At 36.3% G+C, this 23191-nt stretch overlaps 1 protein-coding gene across 8 annotated transcripts in view; it reads left to right on the top strand.

The window, feature by feature from the left end:
* The window catches only part of ncam1b (neural cell adhesion molecule 1b), a 160838-nt gene that overhangs the window by 130274 nt on the left and 7373 nt on the right, over positions 1-23191 (top strand). For 4 of the 8 annotated variants that reach the window (XM_052107175.1, XM_052107178.1, XM_052107176.1 and 1 more), the window contains 4 exons: positions 8237-8361; positions 8483-8663; positions 19906-20101; positions 21228-21338. In XM_052107175.1, coding sequence (XP_051963135.1) covers positions 8237-8361; positions 8483-8663; positions 19906-20101; positions 21228-21338 — 613 coding nt within the window. Of the gene's footprint in view, positions 1-8236; positions 8362-8482; positions 8664-16750; positions 17630-19905; positions 20102-21227; positions 21343-23191 lie in introns of those variants that run through there. The other 4 variants (XM_052107179.1, XM_052107180.1, XM_052107181.1 and 1 more) reach the window with 2 other exon arrangements.

Genomic DNA, 23191 nt, shown 5'->3' on the forward strand with positions numbered 1-23191 from the left:
AAAACCATCTATGTGCATCTTGTACAATTTTCTTGAGAAAATTCAATCTAAGCAAAATTTTCATGCCATTGCAAAGCACAATTACGTGGGTGGGAGTGTTTGCTCTATCTGTGGGTGTATGCCTGCAAACTGGGGGTGTAATGTATGTTAATGAAATGTTGCAAAGTGCAATTTTCTATTTACCTGAGAAATAGATCATTGCACTAAGACATTTGAGAAACATGTTTAATCAGTGAAATCAGTTCCTGCATTTGCAGTTCCAATGAAAAATTTGGGATTCCACCAGCAGATAATGTTTTAAAATAATAATAATAATAATAATACGTTTATTTTGGAATGTGCCTTTTCAAAGCTCAAAGACTCTGTACAGAAATTAAACATAAAACATTAAATAGGGAAACATATAACAAATATACATTACAAAACAACTAACAATGGGAGAGATGCAAAGCATATTTCAAGTAACACATGGTCAAGCAGGACGAGACCCATCATTCACATCATACGTGTTCCGGAGCAGCGCAAATGACAGTTCAGTCACAGAGCAGGGGAAGCATTGCATACACCCCATTTACACTACCAAATACCTGAATGGGCTGTCTTCATTTATATCAAAGCTGCTTGACATAAAAAGGAATATATAATAGAACGCTGATGGTGCAATAACTGGAAAAGAACCTTAGAATAAAACTGCAGTTGACCCAGCCCATTAGTGCTTTGCACATGCAATTTTGTCAACCCGCTTGCCCCTAGACTTAGCGCATGCTTGCATGAAAATGTCAAAACTTGATGGCCTGCCTGCTGATTTAAGGCTCTAAATCTAAATCTGTTTTGGAGAAAATGTAAATCACTTTTAGTGCCATACAGTGGCAGGTTCACTTCTAAACTGGTGCAAATGTGCAAGGAACCACGTAATATAATGTCGGCACCATCACATAATTTTCATAAGATCAGGCTTGGATTTCAGACTTGGATATGAACAGATCCCTAACCCTAAGTATTAAACTTTATCATTACTTGAATAATACTACAAATTATTTGCCTTGTTGAGGAGAGGTGTGTTATTTGCTAAATGATCAGATTTGTGGCTAGACTTACTTGACTTGGGCCTGTAAGCAACTCCCAGAACACCCTAGCAACTTCGTAGCAACATGCTAACAACCACTCAGAACACCTTAGCAACCGCATAACACCACAGCAACCACCCTAAATAGCCTAGCATTGTGGCAGCAAGTTTTGTACAGGCAACAACCAATTATAAGTCTAGTTTTTTGTTTTGTTTTTGTCAATATGTCAGAGGAAATCTTGCTCAATATGTCCCTGTTTTAGTGTTCAATGTTGTGATCTTTGTGATTAAAGCCATTTTAATTTGCTTTGTGTTATGTTTCTCTGCACAGTTTGTTCTAACACCTTGATCTTTTGCACATTGTTACATTTATGTCTGTATTTTTGTATCTTTCATGCAACCTCTTCCAATTTCCTTTCAACCAATCATGTGCGTGCATATGGTGTGACTGTGTCATTTGGCTTGCATGGTGCTGGTGATGTCATCCACACTGATGAGCAGAAGGTAAACACTCTGGGACCCTATAGGCCCTGGCTCCATTCTTCTCTCATGTGCAGGATTAGCCCACACTCACATCAGGATCACTGCATTTATCCCTAACCAGCCATTACAACTCACTCCTGTCATATTTTAAGAATTAAATCCTCTCAGACAGGTCATGAAAATGTATCTATTCCCAATTTTTAACGGAGAATGTTACCCTTGAGCAACCACTCTGCTCTGACTACACATATTATCTTCTATGGTGAATACGAAATGAGAAAAAAGTTGATGCTGTGTCCTACCAACCATGGAAATGACATCAAGAGCTCTGGAGCTGAAAAACATTTCCCTTGAGCAATCGCTGGGTACAATAATCTCGCTCTTTTATGTTCAGTCTAAAAATTTTGACATGCAGCAGTTTTATAGACGTTCGACATTGACATTCTTTTATCTCGGGCTAGTTTGGATTTGCTGCTACCAGTGTACAATTATAGTCAAATTAGGAAATCACTAAAAACAGCTACTGTAGACTAAGCAAGTGGTTGATCTCAATGGTTTAATTATCCTCCAATTTTGAGCAGGTTTTAGTAACTTTTACAGTACCATATTTCGTTCTCCTTTTCACATACCTTTAAACCTTTTAGAGAAGTCCTCTTCTCTCCTCTAAAGTACCATCCTCTTGATGTTCCAGTTGCTGCATGTGAATTTATGACCCCTCCTATACGAGAAATGTTCAGAATGTCTTGTAATTTAAAAAATTTTTACTTTGAGGATACACCTTGAGTTATGATTAGCTTTTAAGATGTTTCCATGGTTAGAGTTTGTTGGAAAGAGGCTTTCCTGAATATATATATATATATATATATATATATATATATATATATATATATATATATAGCCTATATTTTAATAATAAAACACAGTGGGGGCCTGGGTAGCTCAGCAAGTAAAGACGCTGACTACCACACCTGGAGTTCGAATCCCAAATGCTAGGTTGGGTAGAGTCACGTTAGGTTAACCTCCTCGTGGTCACTATAATGTGGTTCTTGTTCTTGGTAGGGTGCGTGGTGGGTTTTGTGTGGATGCCGCTGAGACGCTAGGTCTCCATGGTAACGCTCTCAACAAGCCACGTGATAAGATGCACGGATTCACAACTTAGGGAACCCCCCATAATAATAAGTAGAAGAAGAAGAAGAAGAAGAAGAAGAAGAAAACACAGTTGTCATGATGTTGACATGAACATGTCAATTTGTAAACATTTAAAAAGTTCCTCTTTTATGATTAAAGGGATAGTTCACCCAAAAATGAAAATTAATTTACTCACTCTCATGTCATCCCAGATGTGTATGACTTTCTTTCTTCTGCTGAACACAAACAAAGATTTTTAGAGGAATGTTTCAGCTCTGTAGGCCCTTTCAATGCAAGTGAATGGGTACCAAAAGTTTGAAGCACATAAAGGCAAAATAGAAAATGTATCCATAAGTCTCCAGTGGTTAAATCCATGTCTTCAGATCAATATAAGTGTGGGTGAAAAACAGATCAATATTTAAGTCCTTTTTTTGCTATAAATTCTTCTTACCCAGTAGGTGGCAATACGCACAAAATTAATTGCCAAAAGCAAAATAAGAATGTGAAAGTGGAGATTTATAGAAACAAATGACTTAAATATTGATCTGTTTCTCACTCACTCCTCTCATTTAACTTCTGAAGATATGGAATTATCTACTGGTATGATTAACTGTATTCTGCCCTTAAATGCTTTTGGACCTCCAAAATGTTGGTCACTATTCACTTGCATTTTGAGGACCTACAGAGCTGAAATATTCTTCTAAAACTCTTCACTTGTTCTACAGAAAAATAAGTCATTGGGGGTCTTTGGGAGCTTGAGCTTCAACAGGTTAAAGTTGTTCAACAACAGTTAAGTTACTCTTTTAAAAAGTAGTAAGCTACAATACAAGCTACTAACAATAAAAAAAGCTAAATACATGGAAGTTTAAAATATAATTTTTGATTATATCTTTGTAATTTATAATTGAATAATATCAGCTGATATGGCCAAAATGTTATATTGCGGTGATATAAATCATTGTCACTGTATATGTCACAATCTATTTTTTTTTTTAAACTAACAAAAAAGTATTTATGCAACCTAGTCTCAGAATGAACGTTACTGTAACAAGATTTGCAAAAGACTTTTATGTGCATGATTCTTCGTTTCGCTGTAGTTTCCTGGTGAAATTTACACTAGAGGCTCAACAACAACTGTCCGTTTTATTTACTTTCACCAAATCTACAATGGATGATTATTATTTTTTGCACTATTACTCACACACTGCTATGCTGTGATATCGAAACACCTTTACTATAATGCTTGTAATACAGACCCACTTACATTTACACACTTATTCCAGTGTGATTAGCTTATGCGGAAGCTCACCTGATAGTGTTGGACTTTGGACTTAGAAGACCACGGCTCAAGACCAGTCAAGCATACAAGCTGACACGTCAGATGATAAGGTCATCGATGGGACATGAGATGACGTTGTTGCTTCAGAAAACATGCTTTTCATGTTGTGTTTCATTTTGCATCACTATATCTTAGATATAGGTGTTGGTTTAGTGTAAGGATGTCTGTTTTGTTCACCCCTCATTTGCTTTTTAAAACACTATTGTTAGGCTTAGGTTAAGTTTTAGGTTAGGGAGGTACGTTTTACTCATTAAAACCCCTGACTAATATTCACGTGAAAAACCTCGTCTTAATACGAAAGAATTTCACTCACTTTTGGTTCCCCCTGATGGACAGTTCACTGGGAAACTGCAGCTAAACATGTAAGGAAGCACATACATTTATTTTGAAAATATGTTGCCACAGTCATGTTACGCTCATGAGACCAGGCTGTGTTTATATATTTGTGACGAGGAGGAGGGCATGGCCGGGCTGTTATGGTGCATGGCCGGCGCTGAATCAGCTGATCAGCAGAAGAGCGAGATTAAAGGGAGCCGGAGGCATCAGTTCGAGAGAGAGAGACGCACGTGGCGACGTTGCATGTGTGTCTTTATGTTTATGTTTGTTTTATGTTGAGTTTCTGATTAAACTTTATGTTGACTGTTCAGCCGGTTCCCGCCTCCTCCTTGTCCGACCTTATACTGCTGCAATATTAAAATAACCATGTAATGGTTAGCAAAAAATTTGGTTAAAAGCAAAAAATTATATAGCGATATTCTTGAAGTTTTTGGTCAATACGGATATAAATGATGAACCACAATTTGATGTAAAGTGATTAAAACATTTCTGACAAGATAACTAAAATTCCTTTTTGATTTAAAAAAGTATATCCATTACAATGAAAAAACTATGAATAAATAAATAATTTAGTAATAATAATTTGAATAATATTTGGTCTGTATAGTCTGCATTTTTTTTTTACTGTAAAAGTGACACTGTTGTGAAAATAGCTTAACAACTGTCACGCTACTGAAAAATATAGTTTAGCTAGTATCATCGCTACCTTAAGTTAGTTACTCCCCAACACTGGCTGACCGTTATATTATGCATTTACAATGGAGGTCTATGGGGCAACATTAATCGTTCTCCCCATAGGCCTCCATTGTAATTGTGTAAGTGTCACAGTACTTTAATGGAGTTTACTCCTGTTCACTCCCTAGTGCATATCAACATTTCATGTAGAATATCCTGCACACTGATGGACATATGGCTAAGGATGGAATTTGTCAGTACCATTCTGCACTTTAACATTCATTATTAAGAGATAAGCGTTATTGACTCTTGTTCATTAAACAAGCTGGTTATTTAGGATTGCCACTATTCTCACCAATTAGATGGGCTTCTATCATTTTACATACCTGCACTTTTGTGACCTAATAAGACATTAAGATTAATTTCAGTATTTTAACACATCTCATTTAATCTCCTCTCCATTTTTGCAGTAACGTATGTGTTTGTGCAGAAGATCCAAAGAGAATCTCAACTAATTTAATTTGTACCTCTTCAAAATAATCATGCACTGACAACACTGATCATTTTACTAATTCATAGACAATGCAAAGAGTGATTATTGTCAGACTAAATCATCAAGTCTTTCCAAGCTAAGTGAAAGGAAAATATCCATTTGGTTCTTGTATAAAATCAGTAAATTGAGATTGTGTAACTTGCTTGAATAAGGGTTTCTGTCCCCCTGTACAAGCCTAGCTAATTACTGCGTTAATGAGAGAAAAATGCCTCAATTTTTCAATTTACACTGTACGTGCGTAGCTTCTCCCAGTAATGTTATTGTGTGTCACTCGGCAGCATCAAACTAATGTAGTGAATCAAATAAGCATTTGCAGGTCATTAAAACTAAATGGATCACGATGGCCCGTGAAGGAGAGGCCTCAGTGCACAGTGCCATATAAATATTCCCAATTCACACCCCGCTCATACACATGACTGCTCTATTGGGACTTTTGCAGTTCTCTGTGACCTCCAAATATCCGCTCTACTGATAAGGAAGCCTGGCCAAGAAGCAAGAGTCATATCTTTCAATTACTGGCCTAAATGGAATTATTGGTGTACAGGAGACTAAGAATTGGAGATTTAGTAAATAACCTACTATAATGCACATAGTTAGTGGTTGACTGAGTTTTTCAGTGGCCGATGCAGATACTGATATCTACAGACCAGGGTGGCCGATAGTGCTATTGAAATCTGCTGTGTGTCATTTATTTATGTCATCTTGTGATTCAGCATTCTGGTTCTGGAAGTAAAAATCCCATTCATTTTTCTTTTTCATAGGGAAATGTATTTAAAATTATAACATAAATCTTTAAAGGCATACCTACCGTGAGCTCCAAAAATGTTATTCAATGGTATATATGCTCCTGTTGAAGCCATCAGTCCAAGTTATTTACATTTATTTTTTATAAAACCGTGTTTGATAGCAAAATTCTTGGTGAAGAACTAGACTACTCATGAATCCTGAAGAGAAAAATCCATCAATAAACAAGTCACAGCAAAAGTCACATACTTAACTCGTAACAAACAAGCTCTGTAAGAACCGCCCACTTCCATGATGCAACTGTGCCGGTCTCCACACTCTCAAACAACTTATGTATTAGAATATTTTGCAATAAACTTAAAAAACAATGTTTCTATATTTTTAATCAACAATTAAAATAAGTAGTTCTATACTTTTTCTATCTTTTTTAATTCAGTTATGGCATTCGCAGTGCTTCATGGGATTGTAGTTAATTCCCTCATTTAACAGGTTAAAGCTTTTTTAAGTGCGTAATTTTTTTATGTTAAAATACTTTCCCCTATATTTTATATCATATACTGTATCTCAATATGTAATGAATAGAGCTGTCAAAGTTAACATGCTAATGAATGCGATTAATTAAAAAAGTTTAACGTGGTACATTTTCTTAATTGTGATTAACACATTTACCATTAATAAATCAAAAACCAGGGCGGAACCTTTGCGGTGTGTTCGCCACAAAACACACACCCAACTGTCATGTTAGTGATCAAATGATGGAGAAAGGACCTCTTAACGCTATATGTTGTACAAAATTTCTCTCACAAGCCAAATTGTGAGAAAAATGTAGTACTTTGCAGCCTCTGTAAGTCACAATTTAATTACCACAGAAGCATGGCAAATCTTAACTATCACAAAAATGCATAACGAGACTTTAAGCGCTTTTCATGTGGAGTTGAAGCCCTGACGTGAATTGTGCATGCAGCTGCACGATTGCTGTAACAAAGTTGAGAGCCACAGTCTGCTATCTGATTAATATTGTGGAGGATGAGAGTTTAAGAAATGTAATGCACATTGTAATGAATATGCAACCTATGGAGGAACTAGTTCTTTCAATTAGTCAAACTTCCACTTATGCATTTCTATCTTTATACTGTGGAAGGCTTTGATTGGAAAATTTGAATAAAGCATTATTGTGACATATTGCTTTGTTTTATTTGCCAAGACGTAAACTGTGTTTTTATAAAGAAGTATATGGTATGCAGAGTATAAATAGAGTAAAATTTCAGTACTTTCAAAAAATGAAAAATTATACAATTTAAACAATTTTAATAGACTGACAGCACAATAATGCTAACTATAAGTAAGCAATTAATAGCTTGATTTTCCCGAAAAGTGTAAACACTGTGGCTTTGTTGCATTTTCCAAAATGCCTCTGTTTGTTTGACCCATCCAGCTGGTAACACTGGCTCAACCATTGGTGTGAGTTTAGGGCAGGACAATCTGTTTTTTTTTTTCATCCAATGGCAGACGGGCAGTGGATTTGGAAATATGTTTGAAACAACATTTATTCTTGCAGTTCCATTGGTGATGCTAGTGTCGCAGAAATTACACACTTCAGCTTAACTACTCAGTCGTGTACAGTACCTTCGTCTATTTGTCTGATTTAAACAAAATAAATTTGTGATTTACTTCGGAGCTGGTTTGTATGATTCATAGCTAAGAATGCTTTTATCCCTGTGGAGCAACATTAATGGGGAAAATACTTCCGTAACCAAGATAGCTGAAAAAATTGGGTGGGAATTGTATATATTTTCCATCAATAAATGCTGATTTCCTTCCTTTCTCCTACTTTTCTTTCATGTGCACTTACTCGTGATTTATGTTCTAATATAGTCAGTTTTCTCACTTCTTTGTTACTGGTTTGATGTAGGAGAACCTAGCCCCCCGATACTAGAAGGAACTCTACAACCTAAAGGCAACACCCTCAAATTGAACCTGATCAAACAAGATGATGGAGGTTCACCGATAACCCATTACTTGGTTAGATACAAAGTTGTGAGTGTCCAAACGCCCATCTTAACATTTCAGTCATTTTTAGTTATACGAACATTTTGGGGTTATGAAGAAAAGGAATTTTCACATTTTCACACTTTCACATTTGGTTGTTTGTCCTCAGAGGGAAGACTTGGACTGGAAGCCTGAAATCCGTCTACCCAGCGTTAGCGAGTATGTAATGTTGAACGGACTGGAGTGGGACACAGAGTATGTCGTGTTTGTGGTGGCAGAGAACCAGCAGGGCAAGTCCAAGCCTGGCACCCTCACCTTCAAAACCTCATCAGAGCCTGCAGCTAACACAGGTAACCACCATCCCTCCATCCGTACTTCCATCTCTCTTTCTCTTTTCACTCTCACCCGTCGCAGCCATACTGATTTTAACAGCTGACTCAGAGCTGCAATGACACAGAACAAGCAAATGCAGTGTGGACCATCACTTGCACTGCATGATAAACAGTGATTCATGCTACTTGGCAGATCACAAGACACTCTGACAAAACATTTGGCTGGGTGATATTGGCGTGTTGATGCTATATTTTTATTACATAAATCTTGTTATCATGTAGTTGCTAGAAACATACTTGATGCAAGTGTGCAAATGCTTCCAAGCACGTGATACTTTTGCACATACTTAACGTGTTGCTTTACTGTGGCATTAACAAACTTCTGTAGTCAAGGTAGAGTAAGAGTTACCTGCAAATGTATGTGCCATTAAACTGAATATGTTATTCTGGTAGCTAGTAGGTAGACATAAACTAAGTTGCTCTGGAAGATTTTATTCAAATTTTTGCTGTGCCATGACAGTAGTTGACCTGTAAATGCCAATTCACACTGCCCCAACAAACCCTAAAAACACCAACATTCTATAGTGAGCTGTTGAGAAGGATAACTGTAATTGTCAAACAGATCCAACAAACACCAACAGGGTGAAAACACTGACCCAACAAAACCTAACAAACATGTTTGTTTTTGTTTGAGTTTCTTTGGGAGTGTGAATTGGCCTTAAAGTGTTAGTTCACCCAAAAATGAAAATGTTCTCATAATTTACTTACCCTCGTGCCATCTAAGATGTGTATGACTTTCTTTCTTCTACCCTACACAAACAAAGATTTTTAGAAGAGTATCTCAGTTCTGTAGGTCCATATACAATGCAAGGTAATGGTGATCAGTCTTTTGATGCTCCAAAAAAGAGATTAAGTCTGCATTAAATTAATCCATAAAACTCCAGTGATTTAATGAATTTCTTCTGGAGCGATCTAGTTGGTTTTGGGTGACAACAGACCAAAGTTTAACTCCTTTTTAACTGTACATCTTGACAGCAGTCTCCTTGGCGATCATGATTTCAAGCTTATTTATACTTCCTAGTGCTTGGAGAGCGCTAGATGGCACTATAGGAAGTGTAATCGAGCTTAAAATCATTTTCGCCAAGGACTTTATGTGCTTTTTGGAGCTTCAAAGGCCTAATCACCATTCACTTACATTGTATAGACCTATAGAGCTGATATATTCTTCTAAAAATCTTCATTTGTGTTCTGCTGAGGAAACGCACCAAATTTAAGTCATACGTATCCGGAATGGCATGAGGGTAAATGATGAGAGAGTCTTCATTTTTGGCTGAACTAACACTTTAAGAGAAAACTGACCAAGGAAGAAGACTTCATGTGCGGTTTCACTACACTTCGCCCTCTATTTAATTCCATTCAAACATATCTGAACACGAGAGACTGGAAACGCAAGCTCATGCAATGGCATTTTATCAATCGCTTGGTTACTATTTTTGGGGCATCACTCCATGTACCACTGTCCACTGTGAACTCTCATTGATCCAAAATCCTGCTTCTTATAACTGTACATTATACATTAAATATGTTCCGATTGGCTGTGTTTGTGCCAGGTCTCGCAGCAGTTTTGCATTCGGTGTGGACAGACGAATAGATTGATGCTGGAATCTTCCTGCATTGCATCTGATTAGGACACAGAGTAGATTTCGAACCTTACTGAATCGATCTCACTCTCTAAGCAGATTGATTTATTTAAGATTTTCAATGCATTTAGTTTTTCTTGAGACTGCTTTGAGTTTAGAAACAAAATGAAAATCAATGTTGGTTGATAAGATGTACAGTATCATTGATAAGATGGCTTTAATATGTCTCACACATTCAGTTCATGTTGCAAAGCATGTTTTGTTGCAGTTATGCATTGGATCACTATAGCAGACACAAAAAGCCTCATGCATTCACATGCAGGTTCACTCTGAGACACTGGCCGTTTGATGTTATTGACTTATTTTATTATTTAAAATAATTATTGCATCAATCCATGCGTGACCAGGCTGCTCTCAGCATTAGCAGCAGAGCAATAACACAGAGCATCCCCTTATGCCACTTACTGCGATATGGAGAATCACTTCCTGTTTACCAACACTGCCTATCGTGCTGTGTCTGCTCAGAAGAAGGGTAGCAGTCTGGTCAGGCATGCCAAGGCCGCAGCTGGAGTTCAATGCTTCACTAGTAATGAAGTAAGCATCTGGTGGCGCTTTTTAATGCAGAGAGACTCTCTCTTCCCCTCCATGTCTTTCCCTCTCATTAACACTCTGAGATGGCCCTATGGACGTAGGAGGGCTGAATTGCTTATCTCTCTGGCATACAAGCCTGTGAATGGACCACATCCAAAGTCTGTTTGTCTCACTCACACCTCAGAGTCCAGAAGCACACTTCTTGCTGCATGCCAATAAGACAATATCACCTCTAGACTAGAACTTTTCTGAAGCAACTGGCATTCACATGTCAGATATAACGTTGAAGCCAGAGAACAGCTTGAATGTTGGCGTTTTAGAAGTCTACATAACTTGGCAGTGATTTTGAGTAGCGGTTGATATATATGGGGGTTTTAAATGGCCATTGTCGATGTCTACAGTAGAATGGCCTATGTAATATAACTAAATGATAATAACTAAATAAACATTACAGGAAATTACAGGGATTTTTTTATTGCAATTTTTAGGCCTGGAATATGATTCGAAATCAATATATCCTTTAAAAGTCATGGAAATGTTATGGAAATTATAGTAAATATGTGCTCAGCTCTGGAATATTTCATCGGCTAGAAATGCTTTTTTTAAAGAGCAACCTCTATACAATTAATTTATAAATCCTAAACTGTAATTCATGAGCAACTGAAAAAGGTAAATTCAATTAAAGGAGTTGGAACCCTGTATTCAGCCCAATATTTAATCACAATTCTTAACAAGTACTTTAAAAATGGAAATGCAGGTTATCCATCTACAAGTTTATAGATAGATTTGTAGAACTTATGTTTATGTTCATCTGCCAAGTGGGCACAATTATTAACTGATTGGCTCAAAAAGCCCAAATATTGGTACATTTATCAATCTGGCCCATGCAACAATCTATCTTCGAAGTATCAGTACTTTGGTTTTATAAAAATGTGTGTATACAATGCTATGAAAACATATTTTCCCCCATCCTGATTTCTTGTGTTTTTGTATATATCTCATACTAAATTGTTTAAAAATTCAAACAAAATCTAACATAAAAAAGGCAATCTAAGTAAACACAAAATACAGTTTTTAAATATTTTTTATTTATTGAAACAAAACCTATATCCAACACCTGTATCAGCCATGTGATAAACAAACTGCCCCCTTAAACTTAATAGCTGGTTGTGCCACCTTTAGCAGTAACAACTGCATCCAAACGCTTCCGATAACTGGTGATCAGTCTTTCACAACACTGTGGTGGAGTTTTGGCCCACTCTTCTTTACAGATCTGCTTTAGTTCAGCTACAATGGAGGGTTTTTGAGCATGAACTTCCCATTTAAGGTCCTGCCACAGCATCTCAATCAGGTTCAAGTCAGGACTTTAACTTTAATTTTGCTTCTTATGAGCCATTCAGAGGTGGACTTACTCCTATGCTTTGGATCATTGTCTTGCTGCATAATCCAGTTGCGCTTGAGCTTCAACTCACGGACTAATGACCAGATGTTTTCCCATAGGATTTTCTGGTTGAGAGCAGAATTCATGTTTCCCTCACTTATTACAAGTCACCCTGGTCCTAAAGCAGAAAAGCATCCCTGCACCATTACACTACCACCACCAACTTGACCATAGGTATGATGTTCTTTTTGTGGAAATCTGTGTTTGATTTTTGCCAAATGTAATGGGACCCCTTTCTGCCAAACAGTCCCACTTTTGACTTCCACTTTTATACACAGAACATTCTCCTAAAAGGTGTGAGGATCATCAAGATGTGTTTTGGCAAGCCTTAATGTTCTTCTGGGTTAGCAGTGGTTTTTACCTCGCTAATCTTCCAAGGGTGCCATTTTTGGCCTGTGTCTTTCTGATAGTTGGAGTCATGAACTGGGACCTTTATTGATGCGAGAGAGGCCTGCAGTTCCTTGGATGTTGACCTTGGCTTTTTTCGTAACTTCCTGGATGAGTCATTGCTGTGCTCTCGGAAGAATATTGGAAACTCGGCCACTTCTGGGAAGGTTCACTACTGTGCCAAGTTTTCTCCATTTGGAAATAATGGCTCTCACTGTGTTTCTTTGGAGTCCCAGAGCTTTGAAATAGCTTTGTAACCCTTCCCAGACAGATATATTTCAATCACCTTTTTCCTATTCCTGGAATTTATTTCAACCTTGGCATAGTGTGCTACTGGGTGAGAACTTTTAGCCAACTTCAAGCTGCTGAAAAAAGTTGTATTTGGGTGTTGATTTGATTGAACAGGGCTGGCAGTAATCAGGCCTGGGTGTGTCTAGTCCAGCTGAACACCATTATGAATGCAGTTTCATAGATTTGGGGATTTAGTAACTTGGGGGGGGGGGTGTTGAATCATTGTGTTTACTCATATTGCCTTTACGTTTGATTTAGTTAGAATTTTTTTAACAATTTAGTATGAGATATACACACAAAAAAACAAGAAATCGCTGTGGGGGCAAATACTTTTTCACAGCGTGTGTGTGTGTGTGTGTGTGTGTGTGTGTGTGTGTGTGTGTGTGTGTGTGTGTGTGTGTGTACACACACATATATATATATATATATATATATATATATATATATATATATATATATATATATATATATATATATAAACACTGTATAAATATATTAAAATAAAATAATTTAACTTAATTGAAATGATTACATGCCATTGTTTTAATTTAGTTGGTTAATATGTTAATATTTATAAATTTTAATATAATTTTTAATTGATAAGTAGCATATATATTATCTGTGGTATGTATGGGCATTGCTAAAGCAAATCCTGAAATTTCAATGGTTTTGATATTGATAACTGAAATGTTGGTATTGTGACAACCCTAATCACTGTTTTTGTGACATACTATTGACTTCATTGATCACATCAAAGTTAATATGACCTTTTCACACAAGTATTGACATCATGTATGTGTGTTTTATTAATCTGTTGTAACACAAGCAATCCTCTACGCTCCTCTGCACATACAATAACCTCCATTATAATTCAGATGAATGATTGCTGTTCTTTAGTCACAGATGAATGAGCACAGGTCTGAAGTGTTGTGGGCACTCAGCTGTTTCATAAAGTTTTCTCAACTCATCTGCAGCAGAACATTAACAATCATTCTGAGATATTGATTAACGTTAACATTCTGTTGAACATTGTTTATTAAGTGGAGCACCTTGGGGTCTTTGCAAGATTTTTGCAATCAAAGTATCCTCTATTGAGCTTAAAATACAATAAATAGCTCATTTCTTGCTATTCACTGTGTGGGCTGAGGTACTTTGTATATTACATGTACATTACAATGGGAAGTGCTAATTCAACTTGTTTTGCAGTAACATCTTCAGTAATTTTCAGTAACATTATCCTGTTATTATAGTGCAATAAACATCTCCCATTGAGTTCCGCTCAAATCCATTTGATGAACTTTTGCATGCTTTGTTTTGTTAACTGGATCATTCTCAAGTAACTGTGCAATTTATATCATACAATTTCAGGAAAAATAATATTTTTTGTAAATTTTATTTGAAATGGTTACTGCTGAACTGTGAAGAAATCATATTTTCCCCCCTTATGCCCAAAATACTGTAACCATATAGACATTGGGGGACTATTTTCAGGGTGTGTCCCTTTCAAAGCATTTGTTGAGCTAATCCTGTTACATTTCAAATGTTTTGGGGTTGAATGTTACAGGGATGAATCAATTACAAAAAAATTTCCAATAACAGCCTTAGCTAGCTAATATAATGGTTCTATATTTTTAAAATGAGCGTTTTTGTACTTGTGGAAAAGTTAGTTTTGTCTTTCTTGGGGGAATATATAAGTGTGCACAATTATTAGGCAACTAAATTACAAAAATAATTTCTCCCAACTCAATTGTTTATTCAAAATTTTTAGAGTAAGTGCAACAAACAAATTACACAAAATGACAATTAAATAAAATTTTTGGCCTTTCAGAAATATTCAGTGACCAATATAGCCACCCTTCTTTTTGGTAACTGTCATGAACCTTCCATCCATGGAGTCCGTCAGTTTCTTGATATGTTCATGATCAACTTTCACTGAAGCAGCAACCACAGCCTCCCAAATGCTGTTCAAAGAGGTGTATTGTCTTCCCTCACTGTAAATCTCACATTTGGGAAGGGCCCACAAGTTCTCAATAGGATTTAAGTCAGGTGAGGAAGGGGGCCAAGTCATTATTTGGGAATATTTGAGTCCCTTGATGGATAGCCAAGCAGTGGAGTACTTGGATGCATGTGATGGAGCATTGTCTGCATACAAATCATGGCCTTTTTGAATGTTGAGGACTTCTTCCTGTACCACTGCTTGAAGAAAGTACTTTCCAGAAACTGGCAGTAGGTTTGGGAGTTGAGTTTCAGTCCATCTTAAACTCAAAATGGTCCAACTATCTCATCATTAATGATAGCAGCCCATACCAGTACCCCTCCTCCACCTTTACTGGCACCTGACTCAAAGTGGTGCCCTGTGTCCATTAGTAATCCAGCCATGGGCCCATCCATCTGGTCCATCAAGAATCACTCTCATTTCATCTGTCCATAAAACCTTCAGTGGTGGTCATGCTTCAGCCTTCTTGACCTTGGTCATGCATATTGGCACTTGACCCCTTGTACTACTGGACACTCCAGGTAATGAAGCTGCCTAATAATTATGCACACCTTGATATAAGGTGTTAGTCACTTTGCCCCCCCCCCATTACACAAATATCACCTGAATATTATTGAATCCAATAAGCATTCAAGTTTATATGGTTTGAAGTTGGAAAATGTGCATGAAAATAATGATAAGATCAGAATACTCACTTGCCAAATAATTGTGCTCGCAGTGTATTATAAACAATATAATAATTAACCAATTAACATTAAAGTGGTCATGACATGAGGAATTATATTTTTCTTGATCTTTTAACATATAAGGTGTCATTGTAATATAAAAACATATTCTAAGTTTCAGAACTCAAAACTTCTCACTACAAAAAGAGCATTTGTTGAAACCAAGCTGCCAAAACGACTCGACTTCCTTCACATTGTGATGTCCACTGTGAGACATTTGCATCTGATCGCATCCACAACAACATATCAATGACTACTTCACCTTTAATCACTTCCGTAGCCCGCCCCAGAGGGTGAGCAGTGAGATGGCAAGAAGAAATCAGGTCAGAGAGCCAATCATAACAGTGAGTGTTTACTGTCAAGTCTTAAAGGAGAAGGAGCACCAAACCTGACCGTTTCTGACAGAGGTTGAATGAGGGTGGAAAATTATCGTGTTTTACAAATATAAAAAAAAACTTTACTAATATTATAAGTGAACTGCAAGGAACATTTTAAAATAATAAAATAAAGGCATGTCATGACCCCTTTAACAATAAACATTATTATACTATATAGTCAGGATTCTGTTTATTATATCAGTAGTAAGTTATGAGGACAGACATACTCTAGCTCACAAATGGCACATTTTCCTGAGAATGACCCAACTATTGACACACATTTTCTCATTTATCCTGAGCTTGTGCTTTCATTCATTCATATTCATTTTCCTTTTTATCCTGACTTTGCCTATTTATTTGGAATCTTTTTGTTTGTTTCTGTTTAAACTTTTATGTTTCTGTGTTTGACAAATTTTTCTGTCTCTTGTTTTCCTCTCTCTCTCTCTCTCTCTCTCTCTCTTCCCATTTCCCTCTTTCCTTGTTTCTCTTTGTTGTCCTGTCATTGTTCCCGGGCTCGGATTTGGACGGATCATCACATGCACACATAACGCAAATGTTCTGGTGCCAATACTTTTTTCCTCCTTTCCTTTTATTTTAATTTTTTTCCATGTTCTTATTGTGTATTTTGGTCTTGTGTATGTGTTTGTGGTTTTGTAGTCACGCTGAGCGGTTCTTCACTCTCCTACACTCTAGTGTCCCTCCTGCTGTCTCCGTTATTGCTGCTTTTGCTTTGATAGTGTAGAGGAAATGTTTTCTCCTCATGTTGAGGATCTTCTGCATGATTTGTTTCTGTACTACTCTAATCCATGTGCTGGGAACACTGAGTCTCATGGGCAAAGTAACTCAGAATACAACTAAAGAAGAGATGTAAAATATACATATGTGTCAGTTTCAGTTTACCAAATGCTTTTGACTGTGCTTTTTATTTTGCTATTAAAAATCTAATCTATAGACACTTGTACTTTAAATTCAAAGACCCCATGAAATCGTTTGACAAGCACAATTTTATTTCCTCTGTTGACCTTTGTTTCCCATTTAAGCTAGAAGTTTGGGCTGGACATATAAAAAGGCTTATCCTTTTTTTTTTCCTTTTTTTTTTATAAATAGCCAATAGGCTTTAGTTTTATCACAACCATGAGCCATGATTTAATTGCGAATTAGTTGCAGTGGTAGGGACATTCTAGAGAGCATTTGATTGGACAAAAATCTGTGTAGTTCAAGATGAGACATAGGTTTGGTCTGTTTTCCTGGAGGAGAAAGACCGTCAATTTTAAACACGCTTATCTGATAAAGGTTCATTTTGTCCACTTTTAGGAGTGCACTCGCATATAGGTGGTTTTAAAGCCGATAGACATGTATTAAAAGCCACAAAACTCCAAATTTGGTTTCATGGGGTCTTTAAAAGGTGGAGTGTGTAATTTTTTGCATCACTACTGGCACTTAAAGGGATTGTTCACCCAAAAATTAAGCCATCCCTGAAGTGTTTGACTTTCTTTCTTCTACTGGACACAAATTAAGATTTCTAAAATAATATTTCAGCTCTTTATGTCCATACAATTCATGTGAATGGTGACTAGACCTTTCAAGCTCTAAAAATCACAAAAAGACAGCATAAAATTAATCCATATGACTCCAGTTGTTAAATTCATTTCTTCAGAAGTGATGTGATAGGTGTGGGCGAGAAACAGATCAATATTTATGTGCTTTTTTTACTACCAATCTCCTCTTTCACTTTCTGAAAGTGAAAGTGGAGATTTATTATTAAAAAAAAAATAATAATTGAAATATTGATCTGTTTAGAAGACATAATGTATATTAAACCACTGGAATAATAGGAATTACTTTTATGTTGCTTGATGGGATTTTTGGAGCTTGAAAAATCTGGTCATCATTCACTTGCATTGTATGGACCAACAGAGCTGAGATATTCTTCTATAAATCTTCATTTGTGTTCTGCAGAAGAAAGTCATACACATCTGGGATTGCATGAGGGTGAGTAAATGATGAGAGAATTTTAATTTTGGGGTGAACTATTCCTATAACGAAATAGAAAAATTATAATTTTAGCTATAAAACTACTCGTCACCTTTACAAAACTTGACAGAAAACAATAATAATATATGGCCTCTGTGGGTTTCCATGTGTGCAATCATTATATTTGACATTTCTTTTTTTGATGGTGCAGAAATTGTGCACTTCACCTTTAAATTATGAGAGAATTAAACTCCAAATTAAAGGCAGATAGAAAATGTTTTGTCTGTCTTATATATTTAATAGACTTTGTTCTACAGATATTTGAACTAAAACTGTACAAATTAAGTCCTTTGGGGGGAAAAAACTTTGTAACAAATCTTTCAGATGTTATTTTGTTACTTCATAGTCTTTTTTGAGGCTTCTACATGAATAACTTACTGTATAAGAAACAGCAATGTATTATAGTCACCACTAGGGCTTATGTTTACATGTGTGGCAATATTAAATTAATTTCTTTTTTACATAAAACTGAAGTGTGTTCTTTTTTTTGATATCTCTATATATAATTTACATCTTAGTGACACAATAAAGTTATTTTCTGTCTTCTAAACATCTGTGACATCTAAACATGTTGTGACAGTTGACAACCTGTCATCACGATATTAAAAAGCACTGGTATTTATGGGTAAGTCATCTTTTATTTCTCCTGACAGTCAAGCAAATGTCTAAACACAATAACCTGTAAAGGGACAGTTTACACAAAAATGTTAATCTATCATCATTTACTCACTCTCATGTTTTTCCAAACCCATATGACTTTCTTTCTTGGAGCACTAAAGTAGTTGTTAGACAGAATGTTAGCTTCAGTCATCATTCAATTTCATTGTATTTGTTTTTTCATTCAATGACAGTGTATGGTGACTGATGCTGCACATTCATGTATTCCATGAAAGAAAGAATGTTATACGGGATTGCTACTACCGCATGAGTGTGAGTAAATTAATAGGAATAGTCTCTTTAAAGCAATAGTTCACCCTAAAATGAAAATTCTCTCATAATTTACTCACCCTCAAGCCATCCCAGATGTGTGTGACTGTAAACACGGATTTTTAGAAGAATATCTCAGCTCTGTAGGTCTATACAATTCAAGTAAAAGGTGACCAAAACATCCTTTTTTTAAGTTCATGAATCATGATATCAAGATTTTTTACACTTCCTAGCGCCTTCTAGAGCTGTGCGTATGCGTCAGGCACTAGGAAGTGTAATCAAGTTTGAAATCATGATCGGCAAGATTCATTTAAATAAATGTTATATTTGAGTCTGTTCTTACCCAAAACCCACTGGATTGTTTCAGAAGACATTAATTAAACCACTGTCGTAAGGAGTAATATGGATTACTTCTGTGCTGCCTTTATGTGCTTTTTGGAGCTTCAGAGTTCTGGCCAGCGTTCACTTGCATTGTATGGTCCTACAGAGCTAAATTATTATTCTAAAAATATTTTTTTGTGTTCAACAAAAGAAAGACATTCAAACACATTTTGGATGGCATGACTGTGAGTAAATGATGAGAACATTTTACATTTTGGGAGAACTATCCTTTTAAGTGTAGTTTGTTCAGTGAGTGCACAATTCTCTGTGTAAAAATAAAGTTTTTAGCTTTGCCTTGTTGCCCTCACCAAGTGTCTTCGCTTTGCTGAACCCTGATAGTGTGATCTGAAAATAACTCATGCTTACTTGACTTTTACATTTATATGATTTGTGCATTTCTAGGTTTTGTTTGGCTTGATGATTCTTCTTGCTCTGTCTCTCTCTTTATCTCTTTCTTTCTCCTGCTCAAGACTCTATGGATGATGGGACGAGTCTGAACACTGGAGTAATTGTTGGTATTCTCATACTGGTGTGTGTGCTGCTCTTGCTGATCGTGGACGCCACCTGCTGCTTCCTCAACAAGTGTGGCATCCTCATGTGCATCTGTGGTAAACCGGGGCCAGGGACCAAAGGCAAAGACATCGAGGCAGACAAAGCTGCCTTTGTGTGAGTATTTACAATGCTTTTTCACTCAATACCAAAATGATCTTCATTAGTTAAAACTATTACAAGGATGAAACAAAAAAATTGAAAATAAAAGTGGGAGTTTGCAAAAAACGAACACTGAATTGTAAATTTGCACTACAGTATGGAATATGAACAAAAACTAAATAGACTTGGAGATAAAATTACTTTAGTTTTTGTATTTTAATTCAGTGTTTGATGGTCTATTTAAATAAATAATGCTTTTATTCTCATAAAATATACCACCAATTTAGACAGGAAGAAGTTAAACAACTAAACACAATTGGCTTTTTATACTCGGCATTTAGAGCGAGGTAAATCTCAAATTGATGACACCACAGCAATAAACCAGCGTGCTGTAAAGTAGTTTCAGAAAATAATGGCACAGCTGACTCCATGTTATAAAGACATATAATGAAATGAAATAAGTCTAGTTTAGTTGAAGCAGATGGCCTCAAAGCTTATTCAAACATAAAAAAAAAAAAATCAATACCACAACATTTGCAAACTTTATCAAATCCATTGACTGTCGGCGACTACCAGTGATCTGAGTGATTCCAGTCTTTGCTGCTGAATCATAAATACCCTGGAGATGCCAGAGTGATGGTACTTACAATTTACTGTGAAATGTAGCTGTAAAAACACATTTATAGCACAATGCACTGCAAGTGTAGTATGTGTTATCATAGGCAGATGGAACAATTTGTGGTTATAAGTGATGAAAACTAAAATGATACTGAGACTAAATAAAAACTCAAATCAGCCTATAAAAACAAAATAAATGTGATTTATTTACCATTAAAACAAATTAAAGCTAAACAGAAACTGGAAAGCAAAATACAAAATAATAATAATACATATGTAATCCATTCAAACATATCTCTTGAGCTCATATCACACTTAAAGTGCACTCAAGGGCCCTGGATTGTAAAGTATATGAATGTTAAGCATTAGTTATTTTCAGTCATATATGCTCTTCTGTTATAAGCCTGCAAATCACTGCATAAAAAACAAGAGCTCCTCTTATGCCACGAAAGAAGTGACCTCATCAAACTCTACTCATTGCTGTATAATGACCAGATGCGTGTTCCTTTCTTTCCACATATAGTCAAGATGTGTCTAAAGAGCCCATTGTAGAAGTGAGGACAGAGGAGGAGGCCACAGCCAATCACGATGGGCATCCGGAGCCCAATGAGACCACTCCATTGACTGAACCAGAGTAAGCTCAATGTTACGCAGTAGTGCTGTGATTAATGACATCTGTTAACTGATACAACAAACTGACATCATCACAAAGCATTAACAATGCCATTTAATCAGTGTCCCCTACACCCTTAGCCATGCTGTTTTGAATGAATGTTAAATCATCCATCCTAACCAACAATTCCAATAATCCTGCTAGACTATCCAAATATCCGAGTTTTGTCTGTTATCCAAAACTAGTCAACATCAGCAGTTACTCAGTAACACTCTCTATGAAGCCCATATGTATAGTGCATTATAAAGGCATTATATGCATTATACTGTTTTCATAATGTCTCATAATACACCTTATAATAAGCTATAACTTCTCATAAATATTTATAACTACAGTTATATTACATTATAAGACTTCCCCTAGTTATAGTTATACTTAAGAGTATAATGCATTATAACACAAGCATGCTGTCATGCAAAAGCAGCATAGTGTAAACAGTCAAAAGGCTTTATGACACGATCATATTATATGTGGTCTTTGCCTTTTTAAGTAAAGTTCAAAAGCAATATCTTCTTATAAACAGCCATAACATAAACTTGTAACAGGCAATACCTTACATGTGAAACTTATACAATGGAAGTTATTTATAAAAATAAGTCTCCAAATAAGATTCACAAACATTAAAGTTAATTGAATAGATTCCAGAATAAAATCAGTTTGGTCTAAACCACATAACTGGTAAACTGGTAATCAGAAGGTCGCTGGTTCGATCCCCACAGCCACCACCATTGTGTCCTTGAGCAAGGCACTTAACTCCAGGTTGCTCTGGGGGGATTGTCCCTGTAATAATTGCACTGTAAGTTGCTTTGGATAAAAGCGTCTGCCAAATATGTAAATGTATTTAATATTGGGTGTGTTTACACCCAAGAAGACTGGCCACATGTGTGATCAACATACACAGAGAGAGAGAGAGAGAGAGAGAGAGTTTCTGATCAATTTTAACTTGGTAGCTTTACAAGTGTTTTTCTTAATATCACAACATTTACATTGAATGGGTTTTATTTTGTGCATATTTAATGTTTATAATTTCCAGCATGAGTTGTAATGTCTTCTAAACATCCATCAGCTGTTTTTATGTGGTTATAAGACATTTCTTTTGTCACTTTACTAAATCATACCTGTTATATATATTACAAATATTCAGTACCGTGCAAAAGTCTTAGGCACATGAGATGTTTCAAAAAAGCATTTGTCTTAAGATGGTTATTTATATCTTCAGCTCTAGTGTGTCAATAAGAAATATAAATATTAGACTCCCAAGCATTACATTTGCAAAAAGAAAAGACTAGAATAGATGAACAGGGAGCCCTGCAACAGATGTCATGATCCCCACAGAGCCCCACACTGAACATCGTGTCAGTGTGGGATTACATAAAGAGACAGAAGCAACTGAGACCGCCTAAACAGATAGAAGAACTGTGGTGAATTTTCCAAGATGCTTGGAACATCCTTTCTATCAGGAAGACTCGCAGACTTGAGTGAAATTTAAGATAACATTTATTTGATGAATATAAAACAGAAAAGTAATGACTCTCTTTGGCATAAGACCCGTCTGGTGGTCCGAAGAATTGTAATCAGAACCATCATTTCCTGCCGGAGATAGGAGGCAGGGGCGAAGAGCCTACTCCCGTGCAGGACTGGACTCAACTGGTGGTGGTGGGGTGGTGGAGGTTGCAATGTTAGCACACTGAAATGGCAATGTGATAGATTGTGAGCAGTCTTATAAAGCAATGGCTTACATGTGATTGGCTAGGAATTACCTAGCAAATGGTGCGATGATGTACAGCTGCTAGTCTTCCCGCTAGAACTACGCT

Source organism: Xyrauchen texanus, chromosome 36, assembly GCF_025860055.1.
Source record: "Xyrauchen texanus isolate HMW12.3.18 chromosome 36, RBS_HiC_50CHRs, whole genome shotgun sequence".
NCBI lineage: Eukaryota > Metazoa > Chordata > Actinopteri > Cypriniformes > Catostomidae > Xyrauchen > Xyrauchen texanus.